The sequence below is a fragment of the Mobula hypostoma genome, chromosome 18 (genome assembly GCF_963921235.1).
Source record: "Mobula hypostoma chromosome 18, sMobHyp1.1, whole genome shotgun sequence".
Lineage (NCBI taxonomy): Eukaryota > Metazoa > Chordata > Chondrichthyes > Myliobatiformes > Myliobatidae > Mobula > Mobula hypostoma.
This window is the reverse complement of record NC_086114.1, coordinates 69,715,596-69,740,685: the sequence shown is the minus strand read 5'-3', so window position 1 is coordinate 69,740,685 and position 25,090 is coordinate 69,715,596. Positions and strand designations below refer to the sequence as shown.

The 25,090-nt window shown below is 46.6% G+C and overlaps 1 protein-coding gene across 3 annotated transcripts in view; it reads left to right on the top strand.

The window, feature by feature from the left end:
* Positions 1 to 25,090, top strand: part of mtmr10 (myotubularin related protein 10) — a 116,514-nt gene that overhangs the window by 72,305 nt on the left and 19,119 nt on the right. For all 3 annotated transcript variants that reach the window (XM_063071091.1, XM_063071090.1, XM_063071092.1), the window contains 4 exons: positions 1,485 to 1,573; positions 12,776 to 12,906; positions 20,174 to 20,243; positions 20,758 to 20,828. In XM_063071091.1, coding sequence (XP_062927161.1) covers positions 1,485 to 1,573; positions 12,776 to 12,906; positions 20,174 to 20,243; positions 20,758 to 20,828 — 361 coding nt within the window. The remainder of the gene's footprint in view (positions 1 to 1,484; positions 1,574 to 12,775; positions 12,907 to 20,173; positions 20,244 to 20,757; positions 20,829 to 25,090) is intronic.

The window sequence follows — 25,090 nt, the reverse complement described above, 5'->3', positions numbered from 1 at the left end:
GTTAAAGAAAGCAAATGTAATGTTGCCACTTATTTCAAAGGGAATAGAAGATAAAAGCAAGGAGATAATGCTGGGCCTTTATAAGACACTAGTCAGGCCGCACAGAGTATTGTCAATCGGTTTGGGTCCCTTATCTTAGAAAGGATGTGTGGTCATTGGAGAGGATCCAGAGGAGGTTCATGAGGATGATTCTGGGAATGAAGGGGTTAACATCTTTTTTTAAATTATGAGGACACTCAGTCCTCGTTTATTGTCATTTAGTAATGCATGCATTAAGAAATGATACAATGTTCCTCCAATATGATATCACAGAAACACAAGACAGACCAAGACTAAAACTGACAAAAAACACATAATTATAACATATAATTACAACAGTGCAAAGCAATACCGTAATTTGATAAAGAGCACGGTAAAAAAAAGTCTCAAAGTCCCGATAGCCCCAACATCTCACGCAGACAGTAGAAGGGAGAAACTCTCCCTGCCATGAACCTCCAGCGTCGCAAACTTGCCGATGCAGCACCCTGGAAGCACCCGATCACAGCTGACTCTGAGTCCATCTGAAAACTTTGAGCCTCCGACCAGCCCTCCGGCACCGAGCACCATCTCTGACGAGCGCTTTGACCCCGGCCCCGGCTGCCAAGCAACAGGCAAAGCCGAGGATTCGGGGCCTTCCCCTCCAGAGATTCTGGATCGCACAGTAGCAGCGGCAGCAAAACAGGCATTTCAGAAATTTCACCAGATGTTCCTCCGTGCTTCTCATGTCCGTCTCCATCAAATCAGGATTATGCACGGCATCCTACTTAACAATTAACAGATATTCATTCCAGAGTGGCCGCTGTGCGCTGTGTCGCACCGCCATCTTCTCTTCTCATCTGAGGAGTATTTGGCAGCTTTGGGCCTGTACTCACTGGAATTTAGAAGAACGTGGGGGTTATCTCATTGAACCCCACCGAGTGCTGAAAGGATAGATAGAGTAGATGTGGAGAGGATGTTTCCAATGGTGGGAGTATCCAGAAGTAAAGGGCACAGCCTCAAAATTGAGGGACGACCCTTTAGAACAGAATTTTTTTTAGCTAGAGTAGTAAATCTGTGGAATGCTCTGCCACAGATTGCAGTAGAGGCCAAGTCCGTGCGTACATTTAGGGCAGGAGTTGATTGTTTCTTGGTCGGTCAGCTCATCAAAGGATATGGGAGAAAGAAGATGTATGGGATTGAGTGGGATCTGGGATCAGCCATGATGGAATGGCGGAGCAGACTTTATGGGCTGAATGACCTAATTCTGCTCCTATGTCTTTTGGTCTTATTCCTTCATGGCTGATTCATTATCCCTCTCAAGCCCATTTTCCTGACTTCTCACAGTAGGACTATAAGACCCTACGAAATAGGAGTAGAATTAGGCCATTCAGCCATTGAGATTGCCGATGTATATCAGAGTTAGTAATGGGATGAAAGGTTTCTGTTTACGCTTGCTTCTGTTCCAGGTGTGGTGCTGGCATCATTGGACAGGCAGCTCCCTGGTTCGTATGGCCAACATTAAACCCGGCATACAACTAAGAAAGCATGACACAAGGTAGGGTGTATCACCAAGTGCCTTGTATATCCTGGTCAGGCCCCACACATGCGGACTTTCTCATCTTAAAGGTAGTGACCATCAACATTAGCTGAGTATTCAGACATGAGAACCTGCAGATGCAGCAATCTGGGGTAAAAATATAAACTGCTGCAAGGGTCAGGGCCCATCTTGTCCTAAAGGTGCTGACTTCTACTAGGATACAGTTGCTAATGTACTGACCCCGACGGTACAGTCCGTGATGTACAGACTATCCCGGGGGTACAGTCCCTGACAGAGCGACTACCCTGGGGATACAGTCCGTGACGTACAGACTATCCCGGGGATACAGTCCCAACGTACAGACTATCCCAGGGGTACAGTCCCTGACGTACAGACTATCCCGGGGTTACAGTTCCTGACATACAGACTATCCCGGGGGTACAGTCCCTGACAGAGCGACTACCCCGGGGATACAGTCCCAACGTACAGACTACCCCGGGGGTACAGTCCCTGACGTACAGACTATCCCGGGGTTACAGTCCCTGACTTACAGACTATCCCAGGGATACAGTCCCTGACGTACAGACTATCCTGGGGGTACAGTCCCTGACAGAGCGACTACCCCGGGGATACAGTCCGTGACGTACAGACTATCCCGGGGATACAGTCCCAACGTAAAGACTATCCCGGGGATACAGTCCCTGATGTTCAGACTATCCCGGGGGTACAGTCCGTGACGTACAGACTATCCCGGGGGTACAGTCCCTGACAGAGCGACTACCCAGGGGATACAGTCCCTGACGTACCGACTATCCCGGGGTTACAGTCCTTGACATCGTGAGTCCCCTGGGGGTGGGGGGGAGGTACAGTCCTGAAGTACTGACTCTCTTGGGGGTGCAAACCCTGATGTACTGACTCCTCCGAGGGATACAGTCCCTGACGTACTGACTCTTCCAGGGGTTACAGTCCATGACAAACCGATTCTCCCCGGGGGTACTATCCCGGACGTACTGACCTTCCCTGGGGTACAGTCCCTGACGTACAAACTCACCCGAGGGGTACAGTCCCTGAACGTACCGACTGCCCTGGGGGTACAGTCCTGGACGTACTGACCTTCCCTGGGGGTACAGTCCTTGACCTACGAACTCCCCCAGGGGTACAGTCCCTGAACGTACTGACTGCCCCGGGGGTACAGTCCCTGGCGTGCTGATTACTCCGGGGTTACAGTCCCTGACGGACTGACTCTCCCCAGGGATAGTGTCCCTGATGTGCTAACCCCGGGAGTACAATCGCTGACGTAACGACTCTCCCCATGGATACAGTCCTGGACGTACTGACTCTTCCAGGGGGTACAGTCTCTGATGTACCAACACCCCTGGGGGTACAGTCCTGACATACCGATTACCCCTGGGGTACAGTCCCTGACAGACCAACTCCCTGGGGTTACAGTCACGGACATACTGACCCTCCCTGGGGGTACAGTCCCTGATGTACCAACTCCCTTGGGGGTACAGTCCCTGACATACCAACTCCCCCGGGTTACAGTCCTGGACGTACTGACTCTCCCAGGGGGTACAGTCTCTGATGTACTAACACCCCCGGGGGTACTGTCCTGATATACCGATTACCCCTGGGGTACAATCCCTGATGAACCAACTCTCCCCGGGGGTTACAGTCACGGACATACTGACCCTCCCTGGGGGTACAGTCCCTGACGTACCAACTCCCCTGCGGGTACAGTCACTAACGTTCCGACTGCCCCCGGGGTACAGTCCCTGATTTACCGACTCCCCTGGGGGTACAGTTCCAGACGTACAAACTCACCTGAGGGGTACAGTTCCAGACGTACCAATTAACCCGGGGGTACAGTCCCAGAGGTACAAACTCTCCCCGTAGCTACAGTCCCTGACGTACCGACTCTCCAGGGGTACAGTCCCTGTCGTACTGACTCTCCCGGGGGTACAGTCCCTGATGTACTGACTCTCCTGGGGGTACAGTCCCTGTCGTACTGACTCTCCCGGGGTTACAGTCCCTGTCATATTGACTCACCCAGGGGTACAGTCCCAGACGTTCAAGCTCTCCCCGTAGCTACAGTCCCTGACGAACTGACTCCTCTGAGGGGTACAGTCCCAGACATACAAACTCTCCCCGTAGCTACAGTCCCTGACGTATCGTCTGCCCCGGGGATACTGTCCCTAATGTACCGACTCTCCCCCCAGGGATACAGTCCTTGACATACCAACTCTCCCCCAGGGTTACAGTCCCAAATGTACAAACTCTCCCCATAGCTACAGTCCCTGACATACCGTCTGCCCCGGGGATACAGTCCCTGATGTACTGACTCTCCCCGGGGTACAGTCCCTGTCGTACTGACTCTCCAGGGGTACAGTCCCTGTCGTACTGACTCTCCCGGGGGTATAGTCCCTGATGTACTGACTCTCCCGGGGGTACAGTCCCTGTCGTACTGACTCTCCCGGGGTTACAGTCCCTGTCATATTGACTCACCCAGGGGTACAGTCCCAGACATTCAAGCTCTCCCCGTAGCTACAGTCCCTGACGTACCGTCTGCCCCGGGGATACAGTCCCTGATGTACTGACCCCCTCCCCCCCCCGGGGTACAGTCCCTGTCGTACTGACTCTCCTGGGGGTACAGTCCCTGACATACTGACACCCCCCCCCCCCCGGGTACAGTCCCTGTCGTACTAACCCCCCCCCGCCCGGGTACAGTCCCTGTCATATTGACTCACCCAGGGGTACAGTCCCTGACGTTCAAGCTCTCCCCGTAGCTACAGTCCCTGACATACCGTCTGCCCCGGGGATACAATCCCTGATGTACTGACTCTCCCCGGGGTACAGTCCCTGACGTACTGACCCCCTCCCCCCCCCCGGGTACAGTCCCTGTCGTACTGACTCTCCTGGGGGTACAGTCCCTGACGTACTGACACCCCCCCCCCCGGGTACAGTCCCTGTCGTACTAACCCCCCCCCCGCCCGGGTACAGTCCCTGACCTACTGACTCTCCCAGGGGTACAGTCCCTGACGTACTGACCCCCCCCCCCGGGGTACAGTCCCTGTTGTAGTGACTCACCCAGGGGTACAGTCCCTGACGTACTGACCCCCCCCGGGGTACAGTCCCTGTTGTACTGACCCCCCCCCAGGGTACAGTCCCTGACGTACTGACTCTCCTGGGGGTACAGTCCCTGACGTACTGACCCCCCCCCCGGGGTACAGTCCCTGTCGTACTGGCCCCCCCAGGGTATAGTCCCTGACCTACTGACTCTCCCGGGGGTACAGTCCCTGTCGTACTGACCCCCACCGGGTACAGTCCCTGAAGTACTGACTCTCCCCGTAGCTACAGTCCCTGACGTACTGACTCTCCCGGGGGTACCGACTGCCCCAGGGGTACAGTCCCTGATGTACCGACTGTCCCAGGGGTACAGTCTCTAATGTACCGACTCTCCACCCGGGGGTACAGTCCCTGATCTACCGACTCACCCGGGGGTTACAGTTCATGACGTACCGACTCTCCCTGGGCACAGTCTCTGTCGTACTGATTATCCCAGGGGTACAGTCCCTGACATACTGACTCACCCGGGGGTACAGTCCCTGTCATACCGACTCACCCAGGGGTTACAGTTCATGACGTACCAACTCTCCCTGGGCACAGTCTCTGTCGTACTGATTATCCCAGGGGTACAGTCCCTGACATACCGACTCTCCACCCGGGGGTTACAGTTCATGACGCACCAACTCTCCCTGGGCACAGTCTCTGTCGTACTGAATATCCTGGGGGTACAGTCCCTGACATACTGACTCACCCAGGGGTACAGTCCCTGACAAGACCACAGCTCATTGAGTCTTCTCAGCCATTCCATCATGGCTGATCAGGAACTATCAACTTCCGACTTAAACATGGAAACATAGAAAACCTACATCACAATACAGGCCCTCCGGCCCACAATGCTATGCCGAGCATGTACTTAATTTAGAAATTACCTGGGGTTACCACAGATCATATCTCCTCCACCACCATCGCTGGCAACCTTTCCATGCACTCACCACTCTGCGTAAAAAAACTTAGCACTGATATGGACTTCCAGTCTCTTTAAAACTGTGGCCTCTCATGTTAGCCATTTCAGCCCTGTGACAAAGCCTCTGACTATTACGTGATCAATGCATCTCATCAACTTATACACCTAAATCAGGTCTCCTCTCATCCTCCGCCTCTCCAAGGAGAAAAGACCAAGTTCACTCAACCTATTCTCATAAGGCATGCTCCCCAATCCAGGCAACATTCTTGTAAATCTCTGTATCCTTTCCATAGTTGCCACATCCTTCTTGTAGTGAGGTGACCAGAACTAAGCACAATACTGCAAGTGGGGTCTGACCAGAGTCCTATATACAGTAGCTGTAACATTACTTCTCAGCTCTTAAACTCGATCCCACGGTTGATGAAGGCCAATGTTCCATATGCTTTCTTAACCATAGAGTCAACCTGTGCAGCAGCTTTGCATGTCCTATGGAATCAGACCATAAGATCCCTCTGATCCTCCACACTGCCAAGAGTCTTACCATTTGTACTATATTCTGCCATCATATTTGACCGACCAAAATGAACCACCTCACACTTATCTGAGTTGAACTCCATCTGCCACTTCTCAGCCCAGTTTTGCATCCTATCAATTTTGTGCTATAACCTCTGACAGCCCTCCACACTATCCACAACACACCCAACCTTTGTGTCATCAGCAAATTTACTCACCCATCCCTCCACTTCCTCATCCAGGTCATTTATAAAAATCACTAAGAGAAGGGGTTCCAGAACAGATCCCTGAGGCACACCACTGATCACCTACCTCCACGCAGAATATGACCCATCTACAACCACTCTTTGCCTTCTGTGGTCAAGCCAATTCTGGATCCACAAAACAAAGTCCCCTTGGATCCTATGCCTCCTTACTGTCTCAATAAGCCTTGCATGGGGTATCTTATCAAATGCCTTGCTGAAATCCATATGCACTACATCTACTGCTCTATCTTCATTAATGTGTTTAGTCACATCCTCAAAAAATTCAGTGAGGCTCGTAAGGCATGACCTGCCTTTCACAAAACCATGCTGACTATTCCTAATCATATTATGCCTCTCCAAATGTTCATAAATCCTCCCTCTCAAAATTTTTTCCATCAAATTACCAATCGAAGTAAGACTCACTGGTCTATAATTTCCTGGGTTATCTCTACTCCCTTTCTTGAATAAGGGAACAACATCTGCAACCCTCCAACCCTCCGGAACCTCTCCTGTCCTCATTGATGATGTAAAGATCATCGTCAGAGGTTCAGCAATTTCCTCCCTCACCTCCCACTGTAGCCTGGGATACATCTCGTCCAGTCCCAGAGACTTATCCAACTTGATGCTTTCCAAAAGCTCCAGCACATCCTTTTTCTTAATGTTTATATGCTCAAGCTTTTCAATCCGCTGTAACTCATCCCTACAATCGCCAAGATCTTTTTCTGCAGTGAATACTGAAGCAAAGTATTCATTAAGTACCTCTGCTATCTGCTTCGGTTCCATGCACACTTTTCCACTGTCACACTTGATTGATCCTTTTCTCTCATGCCTTATCTTGCTCTTCACATACTTGTAGAATGCTTTGGGGTTTTCTTTAATCCTTCTCGCCAAGGCCTTTTCATGGCCACTTCTGGCTCTCCTAATTTCATTCTTAAGCTCCTTCCTGCTAGCCTTATAAACTTCGCGATCTCTTATTACCTAGTTTTTGAACCTCTTGTAAGCTTTTCTTCTTGACTAGATTTTCAACAGCCTTTGTACACCACGGTTCCTGTACCCTACCATCCTTTCCCTGTCTCATTAGAACGCCAGAATGCCATGAAAATATCCCCTGAACATTTGCCACATTTCTGCCATACATTTCCCCGAGAACATATGTTCCCAATTTATGCTTCCAAGTTCCTGCCTGATTGCTTCACATTTCCTGTTACTCCAATTAAATGCTTTCCCAACTTGTCTGTTCCTCTCCCTCTCCAATGCTATGGTAAACGAGATAGAATTGTGATCACTATCTCCAAAATGCTCTGCTACTGAGAGACCTGACACCTGACCAGGTTCATTTCCCAGTACCAGATCAAGTACAGCCTCTCCTCTTGTAGGCTTATCTACATGTTGTGTCAAGAAACCTTCCTGAACACACCTAACAAACTCCACCCCATCTAAACCCCTTGCTGTCGGAAGATGCCAATCAATATTTGGGAAATTAAAATCTCCCACCACAACAACCCTGTCATCATTACACCTTTCCAGAATCTAGCTCCCTGTCTGCTCGTCGATGTCCCTGTTACTATTGGGCGGTCTATACAAAGCACCCAGTAGAGTTATTGACCCTTCCTGTTTCTAACTTCCGCCCACAGAGACTCAGTTGACAATCCCCCCATGATTTCCTCCTTTTCTGCAGCCGTGACACTATCTCTGATCAGCAGTGCCACGCCCCACCTCTTTTAATAGAACATAGAATAGTACAGCACAGTACAGGCCCTTCGGCCCACAATGTTGTGCCGACCCTCAAACCCTGCCTCCCATATAAGCCCCCACCTTAAATTCCTCCATATACCTGTCTAGTAGTCTCTTAAACTTCACTAGTGAATCTGCCTCCACCACTGACTCAGGCAGTGCATTCCAAGCACCAACCACTCTCTGAGTAAAAAACCTTACTCTAATATCCCCCTTGAACTTCCCACCCCTTACCTTACCCCTTACCTTAAAGCCACGTCTTCTTGTATTGAGCAGTGGTGCCCTGGGGAAGAGGCGCTGGCTATCCACTCTATCTATTCCTCTTATTATCTTGTACACCTCTATCATGTCTCCTCTCATCCTCCTTCTCTCCAAAGAGTAAAGCCCTAGCTCCCTTAATCTCTGATCATAATCCATACTTTCTAAACCAGGCAGCATCCTGGTAAATCTCCTCTGTACCCTTTCCAATGCTTCCACATCCTTCCCATAGTGAGGTGACCAGAACTGGACACAGTACTCCAAGTGTGGCCTAACCAGAGTTTTATAGAGCTGCATCATTACATTGCGACTCTTAAACTCTATCCCTCGACTTATGAAAGCTAACACCCCATAAGATTTCTTTACTACCCTACCCACCTGTGAGGCAACTTTCAGGGATCTGTGGACATGTACCTCGAGATCCCTCTGCTCCTCCACGCTACCAAGTATCCTGCCATTTACTTTGTACTCTGCCTTGGAGTTTGTCCTTCCGAAGTGTACCACCTCACACTTCTCCGGGTTGAACTCCATCTGCCACTTCTCAGCCCACTACTGCATCTTATCAATGTCTCTCTGCAATCTTTGACAATCCTCTACACTATCTACAACACCACCAACCTTTGTGTCGTCTGCAAACTTGCCAACCCACCCTTCTACCCCACATCCAGGTTGTTAATAAAAATCACAAAAAGTAGAGGTCCCAGAACAGATCCTTGTGGGACACCACTAGTCACAATCCTCCAATCTGAATGTACTCCCTCCACCACCACCCTCTGCTTTCTGAAGGCAAGTCAATTCCGAATCCACCTGGCCAAACTTCCCTGGATCCCATGCCTTCTAACTTTCTGAATAAGCATGCCGTGTGGAACCTTGTCAAATGCCTTACTAAAATCCATATAGATCACATCCACGGCAATACCCTCATCTATATGCCTGGTTACCTCCTCAAAGAACTCTATCAGGCTTATTAGACATGATCTGCCCTTCACAAAGCCATGCTGACTGTCCCTGATCAGACCATGATTCTCTAAATGCCCAGGGATCCTATCTCTAAGAATCTTTTCCAACAGCTTTCCCACCACAGACATAAGGCTCACTGGTCTATAATTACCCGGACTATCCCTGCTACCTTTTTTGAACAAGGGAACAACATTCGCCTCCCTCCAATCCTCCGGTACCATTCCCGTGGACAATGAGGACATAAAGATCCTAGCCAGAGGCTCAGCAATCTCTTCTCTCGCCTCGTGGAGCAGCCTGGGGAATATTCCGTCAGGCCCCGGGGACTTATCTGTCCTAATGTATTTTAACAACTCCAAAACCTCCTCTCCCTTAATATCAACATGCTCCAGAACATCAACCTCACTCATATTGTCCTCACCATCATCAAGTTCCCTCTCATTAGTGAATACCAAAGAGAAGTATTCATTGAGGACCTCGCTCATTTCCACAGCCTCCAGGCATATCTTCCCACCTTTATCTCTAATCGGTCTTACCTTCACTCCTGTCATCCTTTTTTGCTTCACATAATTGAAGAATGCCTTGGGGTTTTCCTTTACCCTACTCGCTAAGGCCTTCTCATGCCCCCTTCTTGCTCTTCTCAGCCCCTTCTTAAGCTCCTTTCTTGCTTCCCTATATTCCTCAATAGACCCATCTGATCCTTGCTTCCTAAACCTCATGTATGCTGCCTTCTTCCACCTGACTAAATTTTCCACCTCACTTGTCACCCAAGGTTCCTTCACCCTACCATTCTTTATCTTCCTCACCGGGACAAATTTATCCCTAATATCCCGCAAGAGATCTCTAAACATCGACCACATGTCCATAGAACATTTCCCTGCAGAAACATCATCCCATTTCACACCCGCAAGTTCTAGCCTTATAGCCTCATAATTTGCCTTTCCCCAATTAAAAATTTTCCTGTCCTCTCTGATTCTATCCTTTTCCATGATAATGCTAAAGGCCAGGGAGCGGTGGTCGCTGTCCCCCAGATGCTCACCCACTGAGAGATCTGTGACCTGACCCGGTTCATTACCTAGTACTAGATCTAGTATGGCATTCCCCCTGGTCGGCCTGCCCACATACTGTGACAGGAATCCGTCCTGGACATACTTAACAAACTCTGCCCCATCTAAACCCTTGGAACTAATCAGGTGCCAATCAATATTAGGGAAGTTAAAGTTACCCATGATAACAACCCTGGTATTTTTGCACCTTTCCAAAATCTGCCTCCCAATCTGCTCCTCTGTATCTCTGCTGCTACCAGGGGGCCTACAGAATACCCCCAATAGAATAACTGCTCCCTTCCTGTTCCTGACTTCTACCCATATTGACTCAAAAGAGGATCCTGCTACTTTACCCACCCTTTCTGTAGCTGTAATAGTATCCCTGACCAGTAATGCCACCCCTCCTCCCTTTTTTCCGCCCTCTCTATCCCTTTTAAAACACTGAAATCCAGGAATATTGAGAATCCATTCCTGCCCTGGTGCCAGCCAAGTCTCTGTAATGGCCACTACATCATAATTCCATGTATGTATCCAAGCTCTCAGTTCATCACCTTTGTTCCTGATGCTTCTTGCATTGGGGTACACAATCCCTCCCTCCCTGTCCTTTCTGAAACATCTAAAGCCTGGCACTCTAAGTAACCATTCCTTCCCCTGAGCCATCCAAGTCTCTATAATGGCCACAGCATCATAGCTCCAAGTCCTGATCCACGCTCTAAACTCATCCGCTTTGTTCATGATGCAACTTGGGTTAAAATAGACACATCTCAAACCATTGGTCTGAGCATATCCCTTCTCTGTCACATACATATCCTCCCTATCACATTGCCTCCAAGCTTTCTCTATTTGTGAGCCAATCCCCGCTTCCTCCGTCTCTTCATTTCGGTTCCCACCTCCCAGTAATTCCAGTTTAAACTCTCCCCAATATCCTCTCTGCCAGGATATTGGTTCCCCTCGGATTCAAGTGCAGCCCGTCCTTTTCGTACAGGTCAAGCCTGTCCCAATGATCCAGAAATCTGAATCCCTGTCCCTGTTCCAATCCCTCAGCCACGCATTTATCTTCCACCTCACTCTATTCCTAAACTCACTGTCATGTGGCACAGGCATATACCACGGACTTGACCTCCAATGCAATCTGTGGCAGAGCATTTGATGGATTCACCACTCTCTGACTAAAAAAACTCCTCCTTACCCCTGTTCTAAAAGGTCACTCCTCAATTTTGAGGCTGTGCCCTCTAGTTCTGAATAGCCCCACCATTGGAATCAGCCTCTCCATATCCACCTTTCCTTTCAACGTTAAGTAGGTTCCAGTGAGTTCCCTCCTACATTCTTCTAAATTCCAGTGAGTGCACGCCCAAAGCTGCCAAACACTCCTCATATATTAACCTCTTCGTTCACGGAATCATCCTCATGAACCTCCTCTGGGCAACACATCCTTTCTGAGATATGGGACCCAAAACTCCAAATGCACCCTGACTAGTGTGTTATAAATGCTCACCATTATCTCCTTGCTTTTATATTGTATTCCCCTTGAAATAAATGCCAACATTGCATTTGACTTGTTTACCACAGAGTTAACCTGTAAACTAACCTTCTGGGAGTCTTGCACGAGGACTCCTAACTCTCTCTACACCTCTGATGTTTGAACCCTTTCCCGTTTAGATAATAGTCCACACTATTGTTCCTTTTACCAAAATGCATTATCATACATTTCCAAACATTGTATTTCATCTGCCACTTTTTTGCCCATTCTTCCAATTTGTCTAAGTCCTTCTGCAATCACCTTGCTTCCTTAGCACTACCTATGCCTGCACCTATCTTCGTGTCATCCGCAAACTTTGCCACAAGCCATCAATTTTATTATGCAAATCATTGGCAAACAATGTGAAAAGTAGTGGTCCCAATACCGCTAATGGCAAACAAATATTAAGGTCCCCTTTATTCACACTGGTTGCCTCCTGCCTGTCAGCCATCCTTGACATACCGGGGTGCAGTCCCCAATGTACCGGGCTGCAGTCCCCGATGTACCGTGTCTCCCCAGTGTACAGTCCCTGATTTACCGTCTCTCCCCAGGGTGCAGTCCCTGATTTACCGTCTCTCCACGGGGTGCAGTCTCCGATTTACCGTCTCTCCCCGGGGTACAGTCGCTGATTTACCATGTCTCCCCGGGGTACAGTCCCTGATTTACCATCTTTCCCCAGGGTACAGTCCCTGATGAAACTGTCTCTCCTTGGGGTACAGTCCCTGATTTACTGTCTCTCCCCGAGTTACAGTCCCTGATTTACCATGTCTCCCCGTGGTACAGTCCCCAATGTACTGTCTCTCCCCGTGGTACAGTCCCCGAAAGTGCTGGGATTCCAGTAATGATGTTCTTCAAATACCTGAATGCTGGACATTTACTTTGTGTTTTCTCAATGAATCTTTATCCTTTTTTTGTTAGGATCCTTAAGGCAATCGCACAGAGTCATCCACAGAAAAGCGAGGTCTTTAAATCTGACCTCGATAAGAGTTTACCAAAAGTATCGGAGGTGCAGCTCGCTCTGGTCAGGCTAAAGCAGCTGTGCATTCATGGTGAAGTCAATTCAGAGCTTTTCCTTGCATTCCCCTCTCTGCTTCATGTTAACCAACTCTGTCTAAGTTCTTTGGTTGTATTTTTGAAACATGAGTGATTGGTTTGTTTGTGTGTCTTGTTGCACTGCATGTCATAAGTCTGCCCTTGTATTCTGGATGTGGTTGCTTGTCCTGTAATTGCTGAAGTCCTTTGGGAATATACTGTGCAGTTCCTACCTGACCAGCCTGTTTATGGAATGCCTGCAGTTGTACCAAGTGTCGGAGGGATGAACAATTAGCTTCTTTGCTCTCTGCTGTCCACTGTTGTTTTACTTATGGTTGCAAGATGATCATTTAAGACCATAAGAAAATAAGATATAGGAGCAAAATTAGGCCTTTTGGCTCATCGAGTCTGTTCCACGATTTCATCATGGCTGATCCATTTCCTTCTCAGCCCCAGTCTCCTGCCTTCTCCCCATAAGCATTCATGCCCATATTAATCAAGAACCTATCAACCTTGGCCTTCAATATACCCAATGACTTGGCCTCCACAGCTGCCTTTGGCAACCAATTCCACAAATTCACCACTCTGGCTAAAGAAATTTCTCCTCATCTCTGTTCTAAATAGATGTCTCTCTATTCTGAGACTGTGCCCTCAGGTCTTGGACTCCCCCACCATAGGAAACATCCTCTCCACATCCACTCTATTGAGGCCTTACAACATTAGATAGGTTTCAATGAGATCCCCCCTCATCCTTCTGAATCCCAGTGAGTACAGGCCCAGAGATATCAATCAGTTCTCATATGGTAGCCATTTCATTCCTAGAATGATTCTCATGAACGTTCTATGAACCCTCTCGAATTACAGCACACTCTTTTTTCAGATAAGGGGCTCAAAACTATTCAAAGCATTCCAGGTGAGGCCTTGCCAGGGCTTTTAAAAAGCCTCAACATTACACCCTTGCATTTATATTCTAGTCCTCTCAAATGAATACTAACATTGCATTTGCCTTCCTCACCACCACCTCAACCTGCAAATTAACCTTCAGGGAATCTTTCATGAGGACACACAAGCTGCTTTGCACCTCAGATTTTTGAATTTTCTCCCCATAATTTATGCTTTTAATTCTTCTACCAGTGCAGTACCATCAATTCCCAACATTCCATTTGCCAATTCTTTGCCCATTCTCCTAATCTGTCTCAGTCCTTCTGTAGCCTCTGCTTCCTCAACACTACCTGCCCCTCCACCTATCTTCATCCACAAACTTGGCCACAAAGCCATCAATTCCATCATCCAAATCACACAGAGCACAATAAGAAGCCGTCCTGTCACCAGCAACCAACCAGAAAGACTCCCTTTATTCCTACTCTTTGCCTCCTACCAGTCAGCAATGCTCAATCCATGCTAGAATCTTTCCTGTAATACCATGGGCTCATAGCTTGTTAAGCAGCCTTGTGTATGGCACCTTGTCAAAGGCCTACTGAAAATCCAAGTATGCAACATCAACCAATTCTCCCTTGTCTATCCTGTTTGCTGTTTCTTCAAAGAATTCCAACAGATTCGTTAGGCAAGATTTTCCCTTGAGGAAACCATGCTGACTACGGCCTATTTTATTATGTGCCTCCGAGTAGCCTTAAACCACATCCTTAACAATCAATTTCAACATCTTCCCAATCACCTAGGTCAGACTAACTGGCCTATAGTTTCCTTTCTTCTGCCTCTCTCACTTATTGAGGTGTGGAGTAACATTTGCAATTTTCCAGTCTTCCAGAACCATTCCAAAATCTAGTGATTCTTGAAAGATCATTACTAATGACTCCATAATCACTTCAGTCATCTCTTTCAGAACCATGGGATGTGCACCATCTGGTCTAGGTGATTTATCTACCTTCAGACCTTTCAGTTTCCCAAGAATTTTCTGCCTAGTGATGGCAACTTCACACACTTGTGACCGCTGACATGCTGGAACTTCCACCATACTGCTAAGTGACTCAACAGTGAATACTAATGCAAAGTACTTATTCAGTTTGTCTGCCACTTCCTTTTCTCCCCATTACCACCTCTCCAGCAGTCCAACATTTATTACCGCCTCTCTTTTACTCTTCATATATCTGAAGAAGCTTTTTGGTATCCTCTTTAGTATTATTAGTTAGCTTACTTTCATATTCCATTTTTCCCTCTTTATGATTTTTTTATGTTGCCCTCTATTGGTTTTTAAAAACTTCCCAATCCTCTAACTTCCCACTAATTTTTGCTCGATTATATACCCTCTCTTTGGCTTTTATGACTTCCTTTTATCAGCAACGGGTGCATCAACCTGCCTTTAGAATACTAGTACTTCTTTGTGATGTATCTATGCTGCACCTTCCAGATTGCTCACAGAAATTCCAGCCATTGCTGCTCTGTACTCGTCCTTGCGAGTGCTCTCTTCCAATTAATTTTGGCCAGCTCCTCTCTCGTGCCTCTGTAATTTCCTTTACTCCACTGTAGTACTGATACATTTGACTTTAGCATCTCCCTCTCAAATTGCAGGATGAATTCTATCAAATTATGATCACTGTCTCCTAAGGGTTCCTTTTCCTTAAACTCTGTAATCAATTCTGATTCATTGCACAACATTCAGTCCAGAATAGTTGATCCCCTAGTGAACTCAACCACAAGCTGTTCTAAAAAACCGTCTTGTAGGCATTCTACAAATTCAACACCAACCTGATTATCCCAATCTACCTACATATTGAAATCCCACATGAATAGCATATCATTGCCCTTTTGACAAGCCTTCTCTATCTCCCGTTTTAATTTGTAGCCCAAATTCTGACTACTGTTTGGAGGACAGTAAGTAACTCCTATTAGGATCTTCTTACCCTTCTTAGCTCTACCCACAAGTATTCTACACTTTCTGATTGTATGTCACCTCTTTCTTTATTATTCTACTTGCTGTGGTGGTGGTGAGATGTCTCCTTGAATCACTGCAGTCCTTGTGATTAAGAACATTTGTTGCCTGGTTCCTGTGCTCTGTGTGCAACTCTCTGCAGTTTCTTATGGTCACATGTAGAGCAAGCCATTGTGCATCCAGGTAGAATGCTTTCTATGGTACATTGATAAAAATAAATAAGAACCAGTGGGACTTGCCAAATTTCTTTAGCCTTCTGAAGATGTAGAGGCATCAGTGAACTGTTGTTGCTGCAACATCAGTGTAGTAGGACCAGGATAGGCATTGGTGATGTTCACATCGAAGAACTTGAAGCTCTCACCATTGATTAAGACAGCAGCATGTACATTAGCCGACTTTCTGAAGTCACTGACCAGATCTTTAGTTGACATTGAGGAATAGATTTTCTTTATGTCATCATGTTCTTGATCTCTTTCCTGTAATTTTACTCATTGTTATTTGAGATAAAGTCCATTACAGTAACATAGAAATGTAGAAAACCTACAGCACAATACAGGCCCCTCAGCCCACAAAGCTGTGCCCAACATGTCCTTACCTTAGAAATTACCTAGGGTTACACATAGCCCTCTATTTTTCTGAGCTCCATGTACTTGTCCAGGAGTCTCTTAAAAGACCCTATCATATCCACCCCCACCACAGTTGCCAACAGCCCATTCCACGCACTCACCACTCTCTGCTTATAAAAACTTACCCCTGACATCTCCTCTGTACCTACTTCCAAGCACCTTAAAACTGTGCCCTCTCATGCTAGCCATTTCAGCCCTGGGGAAACTCCTCTGACTATCCACATGATCAATGCCTGTCATCATCATCTCGATCAGGTCACCTCTCATCCTCTGTTGCTCCAAGGAGAAAAGGCTGAATTCACTCAACCTATTCTCATAAGGCATGCTCCCCAATGCAGGCAACATCCTTGTAAATCTCTTCTGCACCCTTTCTATGGTTTCCACATCCTTCCTGTAGTGAGGCGATCAGGTCTGAGCACAGTACTCCAGGTGGGGTCTGACCAGGGTCCTATATAGCTGCAACATTATCTCTCAGCTCCTAAACTCAACCCCACGATCGATGAAAGCCAATGCACCATATGCATTCTTAACCACAGAGTCAACCTACGCAGCAGCTTTGAGTGTCCTATGGACTCGGACCCCTAGATCCCTCTGATCCTCCACACTGCCATGAGTCTTACCATTAACACTATATTCTGCCATCATATTTGACCTACCAAAATGAACCACCTCACACTTATCTGGGTTGAACTCCATCTGCCACTTCTCAGCCCAGTTTTGCATCCTATCAATGTCACGCTGTAACCTCTGACAGCCCTCCACACTATCCACAACATACCCAACCTTTGTGTCATCAGCAAATTTACTAACCCATCCCTCTACTTCCTCATCCAGGTCATTTATAAAAATCACGAAGAGAAGGGGTTCCAGAACAGATCCCTGAGGCACACCTCTGGTCACTGAACTCCATGCAAAATATGACCCATCTATGACTACTCTTTGCTCTCCTGTGGGCAAGCCAGTTCTGGATCAACAAAGCAATGTCCCCTTGGATCCCATGCCTCTTTACTTTTTCAACAAGCCTTGCATGGGGTACCTTGTCAAATGCCTTGCTGAAATCTATATACACAACATCTACTGCTCTGCCTTCATCAATGTGTTTAGTAACATCCTCAAAAAATTCAATCAGGCTCGTAAGGCATGACCTGCCTTTCACAGAGCCATGCTGACTATTCCTAATCATATTATGCCTCTCCAAATGTTCAGTAATTCTGCCTCTCAGGATCTTCTCCATCAATTTACTAACCACTGAAGTAAGACTCACTGGTCTATAATTTTCTGGGCTATCTCTACTCCCTTTCTTGAATAATGGAACAATCTCCGCAGCCCTCCAGTACTCCAGAACCTCTCCCGTCCCCATTGATGATGCAAAGATCATTGCCAGAGGCTCAGCAATATCTTCCCTCGCCTCCTCGCTTGATGCTTTCCAAAAGCTCCGGCACATCCTCTTTCTTAATATGGACATGCTCAAGCTTTTCAGTCCGCTGTAAGGCATCCCTACAATCGCCAAGATCCTTTTCCGTAGTGACTACAGAAGCAAAGTACTCATTAAGTACCTCTGCTATCTCCTCCAGTTCCATACACACTTTTCCACTGTCACACTTGGTTGGTCCTATTCTTTCACGTCCTATAGAACATAGAATAGCACAGCACAGTACAGGCCCTTCGGCCCACAATGTTGTGCCGAACCTTAAAACCTGCGTCCCATATAACCCCCCACCTTAAATTCCTCCATATACCTGTCTAGTAGTCTCCTAAATTTCACTAGTGTATCTCCCTCCACCACTGACTCAGGCAGTGCATTCCACACACCAACCACTCTCTGAGTAAAAAACCTTCCTCTAATATCCTCCTTGAACTTCCCACCCCTTACCTTAAAGCCATATCCTCTTGTATTGAGCAGTGGTGCCTGGGGAAGAGGCGCTGGCTGTCCACTATATCTATTCCTCTTAATATCTTGTATACCTCTATCATGTCTCCTCTCATCCTCCTTCTCTCCAAAGAGTAATGCCCTAGCTCCCTTAATCTCTGATCATAATGCATACTCTCTAAACCAGGCAGCATCCTGGTAAATCTCCTCTGTCCCCTTTCCAATGCTTCCACATCCTTCCCATAGTGAGGCGACCAGAACTGGACACAGTGCACCAGGTGTGGCCTAACCAGTGTTTTATAGAGCTGCATCATTACATTGCGACTCTTAAACTCTATCCCTCGACTTATGAAACCTAACACCCCATAAGCTTTCTTAACTACTCTATCTACCTGTGAGGCAACTTTCAGGGATCTGTGTATATGTATCCCCAGATCCTCTGCTCCTTCACACTACCAAGTATCCTGCCATTTACTTTGTACTCTGCCTTGGAGTTTGTCCTTCCAAAGTGTACCACTCTCTCTGATCAGCAGTGCCGCGCCCCCACCTCTTTTGCCTCCCTCCCTGTCCTTTCTGAAACATCTGAAGCCAAGCACTCAAAGTAACCATTCCTGCCCCTCAGCCATCCAAGTCTCTGTAATGGCCACAACATCATAGCTCCAAGTACTAATCCACGCTCTAAGCTCATCTGCTTTGTTCATAATACTCCTTGCATTAAAATAAGACACATCTCTAACCATCAGTCTGAGTGCATCCCTTCTCTATCACCTGCCTATCCTCCCTCTTGCATTGTCTCCAAGCCTTCTCTATATGTGAGCCAACCGCTTCTTCCCCAGTCTCTTCAGATTGGTTCCCACTCCCCAGCAATCCTAGTTTAAACTCTCCCCAATAAGCCTTAGTAAACCTCCCCGCCAGGATATTGGTCCCCCTGGGATTCAAGTGCAACCCATCCATTTTGTACAGGTCACTCCTGCCCCAAAAATGGTCCCAAAGATCCAGAAATCTGAATCCCTGCCCCCTGCTCCAATCCCTCAGCCACGCATTTATCCTCTACCTCACTCTATTCCGATACTCACTGTCACATGGCACAGGCAGTAATCCCGAGGTTACTACTCTTGTGGTCCTGCTTCACAACTTCCTTCCTAACTCCCTGTAGTCTGTTTTCAGGACTCCCTCCCTTTTCCTGCCTGTGTCGTTGGTACCAATATGTACCACGACCTCTGGCTGTTCTCCTGTTCTCCTTCCCACTTCAAGATATCGTGGATGCGATCAGAAACATCCCAGACCCTGGCATCTGGGAGGCAAACTATCATCCGTGCTTCTTTCCTCCGTCCATAGAGTTGCCTGTCTGACCCCCTAACTACAGAGTCCCCTATCACTGCTGCCATCCTCCTCCTTTCCCAGTATCATCTGCAAACTTGTAGATGGAGTTAGAGCAGAATCTGGCCTTGAGTGTACAGGGAGCTGAGGATCTAACCTTGAGGAGCCCGAATATTGAGAACAATTGTGGTGGAGGTGTTACTGCCTATCTTTGCCGATTTTTGAGTGTTGGTCAGGAAGTCGAGGATCTGCTTGCAGGGTCTGGAGTTTGGTGATGAACTTACTTGCAATAATTGTATTGAAGATGTGTCAAAGGTAGGCAGTTGGACATACTCTACTTGGAGATGGTCTTGTGTGCTGCAAGTGTTGGTTATCACTTCTCTGCCCATGTCTGAAAGTCTTGATGCACACCTTGTTGCTTTCTTTGTGTCACTGGCTGACCTGCTCTACGTCTCATCCCACTGCACCTTTCGCTATTATTCATGTAAAAATGTGCAGTGTTCTGTGCTGCGAACCATGTTTCCATCACCTGCATCTTTGAGAGATGTAACCACATAAAATGTAATTCGTCCCACTAGATTCATTTGAAGAAACGGATGAGAAGTGGCTGTCCTCATTGGAGAACACTCGGTGGCTGGAGTATGTCAGGTGAGACAGAGTGTGTGAGATAGAAGGCTGCTTTACACCAATCCTGTTCTAGTGGACATTGGGAAGGAAAGCAGAGCTGCTCTGGTCGATGGTCTTGGGGCAGGAACTGGCCAGGTTTAGTCTCTCGGTGTCCCAACAGCACACTGTGTTCCAAGTAGCACTCAATGGCTTCCTTTGAGTTCCATTAATCCTGTTCTTGTGGAGCTAAGATTAACTGGAGCTTGGTCTCTGTCACATCTCCAGAGGTTTCCCAGCCAGTGTGAAGATTTCCCACAGCTGAGATTACTTTATATGGTACAGCAGGGGTTAAGGTGTTAAAAGTGACTGTGAACTCCCCACTTCTGGGTTGGTGTTGGATGACTACAGCGCCTTCTCCCGACACTGGTCACCCCGCCCCACCCCCCAAAGATAGTCATGCCAACACCTTGCCCATAGCTACTGTTGCCCCCGATGGTGAGAGAGCTTGTGGTGAGACTGAATTAAATGCACCAGCAATGTCTCCCTGTATCCACAGACTGTTTCTGAAGCACTCAGCAGAGCTGACACAGTGGATGGATAACAAAAATATTTCTGTCATCCTTCAAGGTGAGTTTCAAATATTTTATGGCTAATGTGGATTTGTTACGAGAAAGAACTGGCCCTAAGGTTGAGGTACTTATTGAATGAGGCTAATTCATGCAGGTAAAGGAATGTTTGGCAAGTGGGAAGCTTTTCAAAGTGAGATTGGGAGAATTCAGGACCAATGGATGTTGAAGCTCTGGAGGAGGCATGAGTCAGGTGCAGACATCTGGATCACGTGAGTCCCTTAACAAATACTGTGGATGTGGGAGAATATTTAAGGAGGAAATTAGGAAGGCAAAAAGGGGCCATAAAGTATCTGTGATGTTAAAAAATAATTCCATAAGTGTATTTGGATTAAAAGGGTGGCTTGGGAGAGAGATTCAGTCAGTGTGGAACCATAAGAAATGGATAAGGATATTAGGGATCGACAGCATGGCTTTACGGGCGTGAGTTACGTGTCAGGAATTTGATTCCCTTTTCTGAGAAGATGTCCGAGGATTCCTGCAGATAGACATTGTCTGCATAGACTTTAGTAAAACCTTTGATAAGGTCCTGGATGGGAAAGATTAAATTAATGTGAGCTAGTCAATTGGACACAAATTGATGTGATGCTAGGAGGGAGAGCGTGGTAGTTAAGTTGCTTTTCAGATTGGAGGCCAATAGTCAATGATGTGCTACAGGGATTGTTGCTGGGTCCTCCATAGTTTGTCATCTACATAATGGTTTAGATGAGACTGTAATTGGCATTTTTGCCGTTTGCAGATTTGCAGATGACACCAAAGCTGGTGGTATAGAACATAGAAAACCTACAGCACAATACAGGCCCTTCGGCCCACAATGCTGTGCCGAACATGCACTTACTTTAGAAATTACCGGGTTACCCATAACCCTCTATTTTTCTAAGCTCCATCTACCTATCCAGGAGTCTCTTAAAAAACCTGTTGTATCCACCTCCACTGCCGGCAGCAGTCCACTCCACGCACTCGCCACTCTCTCTGTAAAAAAACTTACCCCTGACATCTCCTCTGTACCTACTTCCAAGCACCTTAACTGTATAGTGGACAGTGAAGAAAATTATTTAAGATTACAACAGGATATGGATGATACACACAAGAAAGTCTGCAGATAGTGGAAATCCAGAGCAACCCATGCAAAATGCTGGTGGAACTCAGCAGGCCAGGCAGCATCTATGGAAATGAATACACAGTTGATGCTTTTGGCTGAGACCCTTCTTTCAGGACTGGACAGGAAGGAGGAAGATGCCAGAATAAAAAGTTGGGATGGGAAGGAGCTAAAAGGTGAGAGGTGAAGCCATGGGTGGGAAAGGTAAAGGGCTGAACTGGAGAAAGGGAAGGAGGAGAGTACCCAGGGAACAGTGATAGGCGGTGAGAAGAGGTAAAAGGTAAGAGTGGGGAATAGAGTGGAGAAGGGAGGGAGGAAAAAAATACCAAAAGGAGAAATCGATATTCATGCCATCAGGTTAGAGGCAGAATACCAAGACAGAATATAAGGTGTTGTTCCTCCACCCTGAGAGTGGCCTCATCTCGGCATAAGAGGAGGCCATGGGAATTGGATTAAGATGTTTGACCACCGGGAAGTTCTGATTTGGGCAGGTGGAGCAGTGGTAGTCGATGAAACAGTCTCCCAATTTACAGCAGGTCTCAACCAATGTAGAGGAGGCCGCATTGGGAGCACCAGAGCAGGTTTGCAGGTGAAGTGTTGCCTCACCTGGATGTATGTGTTGGGGAGCACTTTGGGTCCAGTGATCACAGTATCATTAGTTTCAATATAATTATGGAGAAGGATAGGACTGGACCTGAGATTGAGATTTTTGATTGGAGAAAGGCTAACTTTGAGGAGATGCGAAAGGATTTAGAAGGAGTGGATTGGGACAATTTGTTTTATGGGAAGAATGTAATAGAGAAATGGAGGTCATTTAAAGGTGAAATTTTGAGAGTACAGGATCTTTATGTTCCTGTTAAGTTGAAAGGAAAGGTTAAAAGTTTGAGAGAGCCATGGTTTTCAAGGGATATTGGAAACTTGGTTCGGAAAAAGAGAGGAATCTTCAATAAATATAGGCAGCTTGGAGTTAATGAGGTGCTCGAGGAATATAGTAAAAAGAATCTTAAGAAAGAAAATAGAAAAGCTAAAAGAAGATACAAGGCTGCTTTGGCAAGTAAGGTGAAAATAAATCCAAAGGGTTTCTACAGTTATGTTAATAGCAAAAGGATAGTGAGGGATAAAATTGGTCCCTTAGAGAATCAGAGTGGACGGCTATGTGCGGAGCCAAAAGAGAATGGGGAGATTTTGAACAATTTCTTTTCTTTGGTATTCACTATGGAGAAGGATATTGAATTGTGTAAGGTAAGGGAAACAAGAAGGGTAGTTATAGAAAGTATAATGATTAAAGAAGAGAAAGTACTGGTGCTTTTAAGGAATATAAAAGTGGATAAGTCTCCGGGTCGGGACAAGATATTCCCTAGGACCTTGAGGGAAGTTAGTGTGGAAATAGCAGGGCCTCTGACAGAAATATTTCAAATGTCATTAGAAACGGGGATGGTGCCGGAGGATTGGCGTATTGCTGATGTGGTTCTATTGTTTAAAAAGGGTTCTAAGAGTAAATGTAGCAATTATCGGCCTGTGAGTTTGACGTCAGTGGTGGGTAAGTTGATGGAAAGTATTCTTAGAGATGGTATATATAATTATCTGGACAGACAGGGTCTGATTAGGAACAGTCAACATGGATTTGTGCGTGGAAGGTCATGTTTGACAAATCTTATTGAATTTTTTAATGAGGTTACTAAGAAAGCTGACGAGGGTAAATCGGTGGATGTTGACTGTCTGGACTTAAGTAAGGCCTTTGACAAGGTTCCACACGGAAGGTTAGTTAGGAAGGTTCAATCGTTAGGCATTAATATCGAAGTAGTAAAATGGATTCAGAAGTGGCTAGATGGGAGACGCCAGAGAGTAGTGGTGGATAACTGTGTGTCAGATTGGAGGAGGGTGTGTAGCCGTGTGCCTCAGGGATCTGTACTGGGTCCAATGTTGTTTGTCATATATATTAATGATCTGGATGATGGGGTGGTAAATTGGATTAGTAAGTTTGCAGATGATACTAAGATAGGTGGAGTTGTGGATAATGAAGTAGGTTTTCAAAGCTTGCAGAGAGATTTAGGCCAGTTAGAAGAGTGAGCTGAAAGATGGCAAATGGAGTTTAATGCTGAAAAATGTGAGGTGCTACATTTTGGTAGGACTAATCAAAATAGGACATACATGGTAAATGGTAGGGCATTGAAGAATGCTGTAGAACAGAGGGATCTAGGAGTAATGGTGCATAATTTCCTGACGGTGGAATCTCATGTGGATAGGGTGGTGGAAGAAAGCTTTTGGTATGCTGGCCTTTATTAATCAGAGCATTGAGTATAGGAGTTGGGATGTAATGTTGAAATTGTATAAGGCATTGGTAAGGCCAAATTTGGAGTATTGTGTACAGTTCTGGTCACCGAATTATAGGAAAGATGTCAATAAAATTGAGAGTACAGAGGAGGTTTACTAAAATGTTACCTGGGTTTCATCTCCTAAGTTACAGAGAAAGGTTGAACAAGTTAGGTCTTTATTCTTTGGAGCGTAGAAGGTTGAGGGGGGACTTGATAGACGTGTTTAAAATTATGAGGGGGATTGATAGAGTTGACGTGGATAGGCTTTTTCCATTGAGAATGGGGGAGATTCAAACAAAAGGACATGAGTTGAGAGTTAAAGGGCAAAAGTTTAGGGGTAACATGAGGGGAAACTTCTTTACTCAGAGAGTGGTAACTGTGTGGAATGAGCTGCCAGCTGAAGTGGTTGAGGCAGGTTCGATGTTGTCGTTTAAAGTTAAATTGGATAGATATATGGACAGGAAAGGAATGGAGGGTTATGGGCTGAGTGCAGGTAGGTGGGACTAGGTGAGAGTAAGAGTTTGGCATGGACTAGAAGGGCCGAGATGGCCTGTTTCTGTGCTGTAATTGTTACATGGTTATATTGTTACTGTTTGGGGCCCTGAATGGAGTTGAGGGAGGAGGTGTATGGGCAGGTGTAGCACTTTGGCTGCTTGCAGGAATAAGTGCTAGGAGGAAGATTAGGGAGGGATGAAGGGACAAGAGAGTCGTGGAGATAGCGATTCCAGTGGAAAGCAGAGGGGTGGGAGGTAAAGATATGTATAATATCTTTGGAGATGGCAGAGGTTGTGGAGGATGATGTGTTGGATGCAGAGATAGGTAAGGACAAGAGGAACTCTATCACTGTTA